This window comes from Acanthaster planci, linkage group LG03, assembly GCF_054643075.1.
Source record: "Acanthaster planci isolate LZ-2023a linkage group LG03, COTS_SCS, whole genome shotgun sequence".
NCBI classification, from domain to species: domain Eukaryota; kingdom Metazoa; phylum Echinodermata; class Asteroidea; order Valvatida; family Acanthasteridae; genus Acanthaster; species Acanthaster planci.
Genome location: NC_141779.1, coordinates 23363988 through 23376036, shown reverse-complemented (window position 1 = coordinate 23376036; position 12049 = coordinate 23363988). Strand labels below are relative to the sequence as shown.

General features: G+C 43.5%; 1 protein-coding gene across 7 annotated transcripts in view; it reads right to left on the bottom strand.

Annotated features, from left to right (window-relative positions):
- The window catches only part of LOC110973060 (uncharacterized), a 33700-nt gene that overhangs the window by 7202 nt on the left and 14449 nt on the right, over positions 1-12049 (bottom strand). For all 7 annotated transcript variants that reach the window (XM_087134397.1, XM_022223520.2, XM_022223517.2 and 4 more), the window contains 6 exons: positions 9993-10143; positions 8980-9176; positions 8475-8618; positions 2061-8293; positions 1076-1262; positions 205-308 (listed from right to left, as the gene is read on the bottom strand). In XM_087134397.1, the coding sequence (XP_086990523.1) occupies positions 205-308; positions 1076-1262; positions 2061-8293; positions 8475-8618; positions 8980-9176; positions 9993-10143 (7016 nt within the window). The remainder of the gene's footprint in view (positions 1-204; positions 309-1075; positions 1263-2060; positions 8294-8474; positions 8619-8979; positions 9177-9992; positions 10144-12049) is intronic.

Here is a 12049-nt window from a genome sequence, read left to right as displayed (position 1 = left end):
GAAAAAAGGGTTTAAAAAGGCCTCACAAAATCATCAAACAAATGTTTCATTTTTCCCTTGCATCAGAACAACAAAAAGATGGAAACATATAGTTTCAAGCAAAGAGACGAAAATGGTATACCTTTCTAGAAAATCAAGCAAAACAAAGAACACTTGATGAAATTTTTACCTTGTTTCAAAGAACTGATTGATTATCTATCTCACCTTCTGCTGATGTCAATGAGTTCATTTTGGTGGGTTTCCCGTGCCACTGGTGCACTCTGCTGAAGGCTGGATGTCTCAGCTCTTGTGATTGGTTCCTCAATGTCCTGCAATAATGCCATGCAACAATAATTGACTAATCATCACATGGGTAGATACGGTTCAAATGGCAGATGAAAATGTTAACATTCAGCACTGGAAATCAAACTACAAGTGGAGTTTGAAGTCCCTTGGCATTTCTCAGGAGAAGCTATAATAATTTCTTCATAGCCTTAACAAACTAGTATCCTCCAATTTCAAAATGATTTTACACATCCTACAGGGTCAGGTGTGGTGTCTTACCTTTAAATCTCAAAACACCACACAAAAGATATGTGAATAATTCACTTAAGAGTAAATCAATTAAAAATAGGTACAAATGGTTCAGCTCAAAATCTTTTTAAAAGAAATATCTTGAGCTGTAAATTAATAGCCTCTACTTCATCAATATCTCCAAAAAACAACCACCTGGCAAAGCCGTTCTGCAAAAAAGGGGCATAAACAGTTAAAGCATGATCACCATATGCCCTACTGGGCTTGGACGGATGTTGGCATGCTAAGTTTCACTGCAACACAACTTTTAGTCCAAATGTTGGATGCATGATTCAGTATCCGGTCTTCAAGGTGCAGCAGCACAGACTGCCTAAGTTTTAGAAAAAATGTTTAGGATCTTACAATTTTGCAATACATTGATTCTTTGATGGACTGGTGTCAGGACATGATTTCTGTTGTAAGTAACACCACTTTCCTATCCTTTCAAGTTTATAAAATAACCTTCAAATAAAAAAGGGTGCAAAACAGGAAATTTTCACAATAAACTACTGTCTTGACTCACCACAGCATGATTGACAAACGTCCGTTCCTTGTCATCCAACTGTTCGGTCAGCTTGATGTTCTCCGACTCGGCCAGTCGCAGCTCTTTCTGCAGATCCTTAGCTGCTCGGGCTGAGTTGTGCAGCTGGATACTCAAATTGTTGCGCTCCTCGATCAGCGCTGAGATCTGCATCGTCATACCTTCACACCTGAGGTGATTGGAAGACGAAAAAAAATCAAATATTTTGGATGTATACTTACTAAACAGGGGATTTCAATGAGATTTGAAGCTTTGCATGGTGGAGAACAGACTAAGGAGAGGGCTTGCAGTGACACCATGTGGACAGATTTCTTTCAGAAGAGGTGTAGTTCTGAAAAGAACCGGTGATCTTTTCAGTGATCAGAGGTCAGGGGAATTTCTGACAATCTGTTCTCAACACATCAAAGTTGGCTTTATTCTGTCTGTTACTGTTTCCATCATTATTTGCCCCTCTTCGTGACAAATGCCTTCCAGCAATAGAGTGACATTAAATTGGCAGATTTCACTGCATTATTTTGTGACCAAACCTTCCACTTGGGGCCCAGCTGGAGCTGGGGGCTGTTTCATCCAAGATGCAGGGCTTTGGTTCAGAACTAAACTTCACTCCATAGTAACACAGCCCCTGTAGCATATTGTCCAACCAAAATACACTAAAGATGTTCTTTCATTAGCTTATTCCTTATCCCTAGGGCATTGGTACTATGAGTCTTCAGGAATCCTCCAAAATACTCCACTTTGCAATAAACAAATGTCATATTGTGCACCAAGTCAAATGTAAAGTAACAGTGGCTGGGCTCCTCATTCCGAAATCCTGTCCAAAACCTCTGAAACCTCCAAGTGCATTCTAAAATAACCACTTAGGGTTTAGGGTTAATGGTAACTAAACTAGGGACAAAGAAGTGGAAGCTAATGAATTAAATGCTACTCTTATTCTGTGATGAAGTAGCTGAGCTGGAAAAGGTCTCACCTCATCTCTCTTTGGTGAAGGCTCTGGAGTGCCTGAAGCTTCTCTGCTTCCACTGTTCCAAGCTCTGCCCTCACTCCCTCAAAAGCCTCCTGCCAATGCCTCAGCTGCTGGTCCACTGTTCCCTCCTGGTGAGCTTTCAGCCTCAAGCCCTCGTTATCGGCGCTCAGCTGTTGCACCTGCTGCTGCAATACCCCCAGCTGCGCCCCGAGCTGCTCGCTCTCTTGCTTGTATCTCCCCACTGCCACCCGGAGCTGAGTGCAGTCCCCTCTCAAGTGGTCCCGCTCCACTTTGAAGGTCTCCAGTTCCCCTTGGAGCTTCTCCAGTTCCTCCCCTAGCTCCTCTCTGTCTTGCTCCAGAGTTTTGTAAGCTGTGCTCTGCTGGGTGAGCTTCTCCTCATTCTCGGTGCCTGCTACTTGTAGTTGCATGATGACATGCTCCCGTTCACCAAGGTGCCTCCTGAGATTTTCAAGATCTGTGGTCACAGTCTTTAGCTCAGCAGCGGTGGATCGTGCATCTTTCATCTGATCACTGTACTCCTGGAGTTCTCTTACGAACTCCTCATTCTCTTGGGAGAGATGAACATTCCGGGCCCTCAAATCCTTGTTCTCTTGTAACAAATCCTTATGTTGTGACTCAAATGCTGTTAGCCTTGATTCCAGCACCTTCAGGGCTTGGACCTCATCCTGTGCTGTCTTGGCCTGATTCTTAGCAACTGCAAGCTCCTCAGCCAAGACAGAGTTCTTTTGGTCGAGTTTGTCCAAGAGCACTTCCACCTCCTCTTTCTCAGCTTTCAAGATGCTCTTGTCAAGCTTCTCATGTTCAAACTCCTTTGCCAACTTCTCAAGACCAACAGTTTTCTTGCTCAGATCTTCTTCCACACTGCGGAGTTTGGAACTGCACGTTTCAATCTCTCTGTTTAACTTGGTTTGCACTTTTGTAAAGTCATCCTGTGAACTGCTATACTGGCTGTTGGCAGAAGCCAGATCAGACTTGAGCTGCTTCATCTTGGACTGCAGGTGATCAATACCGTCTTGCTGCTGCTGCACCAATTTGGACAACTTGACATTCTCATCTGCAAGAGTCTGCCTTTGGGCCTCCATGGTTGCAGCCTGTGTCCTGACACTATCCAGCTCAGAAACTTTTGTTTTCAGAGATTCGTTATCCATAATCAGCTGGTGGCACTTGTCCCGAGTGGCTTCCAGTTCCTGTTTCAAATTCACCGACTCAGAGACACTCTGATCACTTGACTGTCTAAGATGCTCAAACTCCTGCTTCATGGCCAGGAACTGGGACTCTGTTTCGGATTTCTTTTTCACCAGTCCGTCCATTTCTTGCTTTTCTTGCTTGAGCTCTTCAACTTCCTTTCCCAACTTCTTCCTGGCCTCATTGATCTTGGTCAGTCTCTCCTTGAGTTTTTCATTTTGCCTCTGGATGGCATCTTTCCTGTTGTTGGTCTTCTGAAGTTCTTCAGTTGCCAGAGTTAATTGCTGTGACAGTTCTTCATGTCTGGTATTCGCTTCACTCTCTTTCATCTCACACTGATCAACAATTCTTTGGAGGTGTTCGTTTTTATCTCTCATTTCAATCAGCTCCTCGTTCAACTTTTTGACATTCAAAGCAATTTCATCTTCCCTGGTTTGCAACTGCTGCAATGATTCCTTCTCTCTCAGCAACTGCGACAACTTATTGTCCTTCTGTTCCAGTAACAACACCATTTCATTCAACTGTCCACTTCTCTCCTCAAATGCTTCCTGCTGTGTTGCCTTGTCTGACTCCATCTGAGCCACTTTAGCCAAGAGCTCGTTAACCTCAGAATCCCGTCGCTGGTCATCCTCAGCTCTTTGGTCTAGGAGATGCTGCAGATGCTTCTTCTCTTCAGTAGCCTGCATCAGCTGCTGGCCTACGTCTTGCAGCTTGGAAGCTAAGCAGAGTTCTTTGTCTTCCACTTCACACAAATGCTGTCCCAGGTCCTCTCTCTCTTTCTGTGAGCTTTCCAGCATCTCCTTTGTTCTGTCCAGCTCAGACTGCAGACTTTCCTCGCATCCCCTGCTTTCTGTCACCGACTGCTCAAGCTGCCGCTTCAGCTGCGTCATCTTTTCGGCATTTTCAGTCAGCAACTGCAGACGTGACTCCGAATCTTCCACTTGCAATTCTAATTGTTTAATGGTTGCGGATAAATCCGCCTGATCTTGCTGGTGGACCTTCTCTGCTTTGGCAAAGTGCTCTTCAAGTGCTGCATTTTTCTCCTTCTCGCCATTCAGCTCTGTTTGAATTTTCTGTAGTTCCTCATCATGCACCTTGGCATTTATCAGCTGTGCTTCCAATTTGTTTTTGATATCTGACAAATGCTCGATTTCCTGTTGATGACCGTTGTCAGAGTCCTTAAGCTGTTTCATCAAGTCTCTGTTTGTCTCTTTTTCGCCTTCTAGTTCTTCTTGAATCTTCTGTAGCTCCTCCTTCAACATCCTGGAATTCTCTTCCTGAGTTGCTTGCATCTGAGACTGCATTGTTTGGATAATAGCCTCTTGGTTATTTATCTCAGCGTGTGCTTGTTGGAGTTTTTCTTCCACTGACACCAATCTAGAGGTCAATGTTTCTTTTTCATTTCTGCATGACTCATTTTCCAGACGAGCCTCTTCTAACAAAGCTTCTTGCTCTTGCAGTTGGCTTTCCAGATGAACGGTGCTCTCTTGCAGGCTCTGCATCTTGCTCAGATTTTCCATCTGCTTGCTGCCGAGAGCTCGTTGGGCAGCTTTCAACTCTTCAATAATTTGATTTGCTTGTGCTAGGTGATGTTCCTTTTCCTCAAGTGACGGCCGTATTGAGAACAACTCTGAAACTAACCTTTCCCTCTCTGTAGACACAACATTAAATTTGTCAAGTTGCTGATCGAGTTGCTCTGTGAGTGATGATGATTTCATTTGAAGCCGGTTGTTTTCCTCAACCATGATTTCCAGCTGTTCATTCTTTCCAGCCAACAGTTGGCCTCTTTCTTCTAACAATCTTCTTAATGACGCAAGCTGTAATTTTTCTCTCTCACTATCTCCACTCATGATCTCCATCAGTTGCTCCCTCCGCTCAATGGCGCGTTTAAGAGAAGCACATTCAGACTCAAACCTTTCTTTTTCCTTTGTAGCCAGCTCCGACTTTGCCTTAATCTCCTTGGCTTTTACCAGCAGCTTCCCGTATCGCAGTTTGCCACTCTCTATTTCCATTTTCAACTTAGCATTTTCGGTCTCCAGCTCTGCCTGCCTGTCGAACATTGGTGCACTTTCAGTCATCTGAACCCTTTCCACTGTGACTTTCTCCTGCTCTTGCATGAGCTGCTCCTGTAATGCAGACAGCTTTGATTCCTGCTCCGAGAAGCTCTCATTAAGATCACTCAGCCGGCCTTCCTTGTCCTGGAGTTGCTCCTGGAGGTCCTTCAACTGAGTCTCTTTGGCCTCAAGGGCAGCTTCCAAGTCTGGCACCTGTACGCTCAACTCTGACAGGCTATTGTTGAGGGAGCTGACTTCAGCATTGAACTCTTCGTCTCTCTCAAGAAGCTGTTTCTTCAGAGTCTCAACAAGGAGACATTTCTGCTCAAGTTCCCTGTCCATCTGGAGGATTTTGTTGGAAGAGGTTTGCTCGGATTCCGTCCGAGAGTCGGCAATGTCCGACATCTCTTTGGCTTGTTGTTCAAGCTCCACTTGAAGGGTCTTACTTTCCTCTGTCTTGCTTGCGAGAAGGCTCTTTAACTCATTCCGCTCATGGAGTACCTTCTTGCATTTCTCCCTCAGTGATGATATCCTTGACTCATATTCACTTTTCTTTTGCTCAAACTCTTGGTTCAGATTCCTGAGTTCATCTTCCCTTTTATTCAAAGACGCATCTGTGGTGGATGCCTTCTCTGAGACTTCTGACAGGTTTTTCTGAAGCGAAGCAATTTCACTGACCAGTTGTGCATTGTTATCTTTCATCTCTTTCATGGAGTCACCTGTGCCTTGTACAATCTTTTCGTATTTCTCTTTCCAAGTGGCAATCTCTTCAGACATCACAGCTTCTCTCTCCATAAGGTCCCCTTTCAACTGGGTCCACTCACGTTCTTTAGTTTGCAACTCTTCTCTCAGTTGGGCTGTTTCAGCTTGAGACTGCTCAAAGCTATCTTTCAGAGCTGTAGTCCTTGCAACCATATCCTTATCCCCTTTTTCAATCTGCATCTTTATGTCTTCTAGCAGGTTGTTCTTGGTCTCAATTTCAAGGGCAGATCTTTCCAAGTTGGCATAAAGATCTTGAACTGTCTTTTTGAGATGCTGAATCTCCTCTGAAAAACTCTCTTCGTTACTGATGAGTCTCTGTGTCAGATCTTCAATCATCTCAGCCTTGACACAGAGTTCTTCACTGGCATGCTGCTCCTTTACTGCTGCTTTTTTCAGGCACTCCTTCAGTGGCAGAATTTCCTCTTCAAACTCTTTGCTTCTCCTGGCCAGTTCTTCCTCAAGCTCTTGAATTACCCTTTGCTTTTCATTGGTTTCTGCAGAGGATTTCTGCAGGCTTTCTTTCACAGCCATAACCTGGGTTCCAAGGGATTCCTTCAGTGTTTCCAATTCCAGATTTGATGCACTCAGCTCCTCTTTCAACCTGTCCCTCTCTTTTGTAGTTAGGCCTGCTTCTTCTTTGTGCATGTCAAGCTGCTTCATCAACGCCCTTTCTTTTGTTTGAAGCATCTCCAGAGATTCCTGAGCGTCCCTTCTGCATTGCTCAATTTCTGCCATGAGAATCCCTTCCCTTTCATTCTTTGACTGAATTTCTTCAGCAGCATTTTGAAGCTGATCTTTGAGATCATTACACTGTCGATTCAGCTGCTCTGCATCCTGTGTTAGTTTTCCAACACTTTGCTCCAATGACGAGATGAACTGCCCTCTTTCCTGAAGCTCTTTCTCAAGTTGTTCTCGCTGCGTCCCAAATGAGGTCAACATTTCTTGACGGGATGTTGACTCCAAGTCCAAGACCTTTTGTCTTTCTTCAAGACTGTGTTCAAGATTTTCGTGAATCTTGTGAAGTTCTGTTACCTGTTCCTCTTTTGTGTTTAAGGCATCATTTATTTCTTCTAAGTTCCTCACAGCAGCATCCAATTTCTTTTGTAATTCTTCACAAGATGCAGACTTCTTTTTTACCTCCTCAATTGCTTGATGTTTTTCAGCCTCTGAGCTTCCAAAGGATTCCTTCAAGTTGTTTATTTCAGAAGCCAGAGCAGTCTGCATTGTGGCAAATGCTTCTTTCTCTGTTCTCATCAGCTCTTGGTGGGAGGCCTCCTTGTCCTGCACAAGCTGTAAGGATGCCATCAGCTGTTCCTGTAAGGATTCCACTTTGCCTTCTTTCTCTTCAACCTGGCGGGAGAGCTTCTTGATGGAATCCTTCAGCTCCCTCATCACATTTTCTGCCTCAGAGGACTTTTGTTCAAACTGAGAACTTAAATCCTGGAATCTGTTGTCCTGTTCAGTGATTGTCCTCTGATTCTCTGTTATTTCAGACTCCAGTTCGGAGATCTGGCCAAGAAGGGAAGCCATCTTGGACTCCGTCTTCTTTCCCTCAGCTGACTGCCCTTCTCGGAGGACCTCTACTTCCCGCTCAGCCTGATTGACCGAGTTCTCCAAAGTCCCAATCCTGTAATCCCTCTCTGTAATTTGCTCCCGCATAGAGGACAGTTCCTGTAGGCTGTCCTCCATGGCCTGTGACTGCCTTGCTATTTCCTTCTCCTTCTGCTGGCAAGAGTTGGTGATCTCCAGCAGCTCCTCCTCTTTGCTGTGAAGGGTAGCCTCCAATTCTCCTTTCTCAGCAGTAAACCTCAAGTGCTGACTTTCAAGTACTCTCTCTAGTTCTGTTAGATTTATCTTGGAGGAATCTAGGTCTGCCTCCAGCTTGCCTTTCTCTTCCACAAGTCTGGCGAACCTCTCTCTCTCCTCCTCTAGTTTGACCTGTGTTTCGGCCACATCTGTCTCCTTGGATGCAAACTTGTCGCAGAACGTCTTTACTTCATCCTCCTTTTGCTGAAGTCTCGTCGACGTTTCGGCCAAGGCAGCTTCCAGTTCTTGAATTTTTGCCCGGAGTTCATCTTTTTCCTTTGAAAAGTAGTCAAACTGGTTTTGGAGGTCAGAAAGTCTTTGTGAAAGGTTGTCTCTTTCATTCCCAAGGGTTTCTGTTTCCTTGTGAAGGCTGTCAATTTGGCTCATCAAATCCAGCATGCGGTTTGTCTGAATAAGCAATTTAAGAAATAAATATCAACATCAAACATTATTAAATCGCATCGCTTCTGAAGTAAAAACAAGAAGACTATGGAGAGTCAGAACAGCAAAATTAAGGTCAAAGAGCGGAATTTTTACTGGATGCACGGAACATAACACTACTTGAAAGCATTCCACATGTGAAGTATACCTCATCTTGCAGAACCTGTTCAACCCTCTCATTTTCAGCCGTCACCTTCTCCAGCTCAGCCTGGGCGTCTTCAAGCTGCTGCTGTACCTGGCTGCACTTAGTCTCAATCTCGGCTTTGGATGCCTTCAAAGCATCTAACTCAGCCTGAAAAACAAGACAGCACAAAAACAGTAAGATCTGCTTGAGTAATGAGACTCGGGAAGAAACATGGGGTGTCCTGTTCTTGCACTTGCTCAACAGTGCAGCGACCAAAAAAGTACCTTTACAAACGTCTCAACACCTGTGGCAATTTGATTCTCTACAAAGCATTTCGGTCTTCCTTGATGCTCTAACCTGGCCAAAGATGCACTTTATTTTGCGCATGAGCTGTTTGAATACTCTACAGAACCAGTGAAAATGCCAAAGAAAGATAAAATGGAGTTAATTCTTTCCTAATGATATACTCAGTTTATTTTTCGAATCACATCCAGAAGAAAACAAAATTAATTGAAAAGATGGAACCTACTTCTGTTTGGCTTCTTGCTACCTTGTCCACCTCCAGTTGTCTCAGTACCTCCTCCTTGCTGCTCTCAAGAGCTCTGACCTGCTCCTGGAAGGCCTCCCTCTCTCGCTCCATCTCGGCCAAGGGAAGATGCTCCCTCTGCATGGTCTCCTTAAGATGCTGGACGGTGTCTTGGAGGCTGTGTGCTTGCTGCTCAAAACCTGTAAGTGGTGGCAAGGGAACCAGATTCATTAAATGCCAGCCGAGCAATGTAGGGGTCAGGGGATTCCCCCGTGAGATAATTACTTTTGATGTGAATATCAACTGTGAACTACCGGTCTCTGGCACAAGATCAATGCATGGGTATGAGCATCCCCCGTGGTGTGCAGACTTAATACGCTATCTCAAAGCCACGCCCTTTCAGCCGGAAGTCACTTACACTGTATTACATTTTGGCAGGACTTGAGACGTTTCAGGGCTTTTTTCCGTATCAGTTCCCACGCTTGAGACCTGCACCTTGGTGGGCTAGCAGTCATGGCAAGATGGGTCCTTGTGGGATAACTTAAGCCCTTTTCCCGTTGGCTTTAGTGTTCACACCTATTTGGGCAATCTTTTAGACGTCAGAGTTTTTTTGGGGGGTTACAATTTCACTGCTGATTGACATCTGGGATTAAATCGAAGGGAATCAAGCCCCAGTCGCCTCGAGTCCATTTTTTGTCTGGTTTTGCCCCTCCTTTCCTCCTGAATTAGCGGACGGATCTCCACCCTTCTGACAACTGCAGAAGGACCGGACCGCTACAGCAATACCACAGGATAAAGACGTGATCCAAGTTTCAACTGAACACTGCGTACAGCATAAATCATACAAATAGAGCAGTCTCATTCCAAAGTTTGGACAAAACTATGAAAAGACAAGTAAAAGAAGTCATTCCAAATTGTACTTTCCTAAATGGAGACAAAGCTGTAATTATGAAGGTACAAGTAATCTCTTTCAATTTCTTTTGGTTTCACGGTGAAGGAGAACTACTTTTTCTCACCATCCTTTTCCTCTTCTAACTGTACCATCCTCAATTCCATGGCAACTTTCTCCTCCTTCAATTCATCTCGCTGTGCTTCCAACCTTCCAAGCTCATTCTCAAGATCATTCCTTGTTTCACTCAACAAGGTAATCTTTTCTTCCTGTGACACCTGATGATACAAAGAACAAGCCAGAATGCATTTTTACTCGTAAATGCTTTACATGAAAACCTTGAATTTTTAAGAATTATCCGCTCTGAGCGGAACAAAAGAGGGCGTGTTTTTTGGTACTCGCCGCATAGGCGCACCATGAGGCACGCAAGTAGATGCGCGTTTGACGCTGAGTACGTGTAACTAATTATTGCAACCTGTATGTTCTTTGCGTCCACGCAGAACACGTGCAAGAAACCGCTTGTAACCACCTGTCTTTCTTTCACCGAATGGGGGTGCACTTCAGCTCGGGGCGGATACGATGAAAAGAAACCCCACATTAGAAAGCAACTGTAACTTTGGCAATCAAATAGTTTTCCAGCCTATCCATTTTTCCATAAGTAAAACGACTGTTACACAAGTGCTAACCATAACCCAAAACTGCCAAAGGTCACCAACGCCCAGTCACTATTACTATCAATGAGGTGTGATGTCCCACAAAAGTCCAAGCCTAAAGAATGCGCCCCTGATTTCCTCCTCAGTGAAAGATTTTGGAGGATACAAGAAGGTTCTTAACATGATGCCTAGGGAGTAAGGGTTAGCTGTTAAAGGAACCAGGAAATAGAAATATTTTTATAAATTTTACTAAAAACCCTTGAAATTGCATCTTTGGGTTTCAATTAACCTCATTTTCAATTTTTGTTTTGCAATTTTAACCCTAACACTCCTCAATCCTCCAACAGGTGAAGGATTGAGGAGGGTTAGGGTTAACCCATATTTTGATGTTTTTTTTTTATTTTTTATGCTAATGCATATTTGCATATTCATGAGCAGAACTATTATGTCATTCAAGGCAATAAATCTCAATGTTGCACTGATTTGTGCACAGAAAATTTCTATTTTTTTTACCACTGCTATGGCAGATTTTATTTCCTTTGGCATTTTACTGCTGTGTAAGTATATGGCAATAATCCAGCCAAATCCTTTTCATAGAAAGGTTCCCAGAAAGCAAATTTGGGGTTCACAATTTGAACATAAAAACATGCAACCTGAACCAGGTCTTCCTGGATTTACATCAAAGCAAAAGCTCCCTCACTTGTCCAGAAATGCTTGGTCAATTTTTAATGTTTCAAAAAGTGCACCGTTCAGTTCACATAACTCAAAAAAGATGTCAAACAGTCTTCATACATGGAAGAAGAGTACAGAGATACACAAAAAGTGATTCGAAGAAAAAATCATTTCCTGGATCCTTTTAGAATATTCATTTTAACTACATTAGTTCCAATTTGTTTCTTCCAAACTTCATCAATCCGCAAAAAACTGCCCGCTGGCCTCATGCGAAATAGCGGTAGCTTGACAAGAAGTGCATCTGTCAAACTTTGTTAAACCAAGCCTTACATTGTGATGGATTTGGGAAGGTTAGGTCAGTATTTCAGAAAATGACAAAGATAGTGAGAGATAAGGATGAGGATAAAAAGGGGGAAATTGAAGCATTAATAGAATAGTGGGAAAGGGTGACAGAGTACTAATGAAGCTTAAGCATCAGTCAACTTTGATGAATATGGTAAAAAAAAAACCCCAAAACCTAAAGGTTTTTATATGAGAATAATCATGAGATAATTCATTGCCATAAACTGCTGGTGAAAAAGTTAAGCAACAAAATTATTACATTGTATAGTTACCAAACACAAACGAGTATCGTGCAAAAATCTGAACAAAAGGTAAAGCACTGTTGCCCACGTGCGAAGCAAACCCATTACTGAGACCAAAATATCGCCAAAAGAGGGCGTATGTATGTCTGAATGTAGACTCCTGGGCAAATCCTCACAGCAGGAGACTGTTCTTCAGGCAAGTTACTGTTGGAGGGCAGTATCAATGAAATGGTAACCAAACTACACACTTCATCTTCTAAACCCTCCCTTTTATC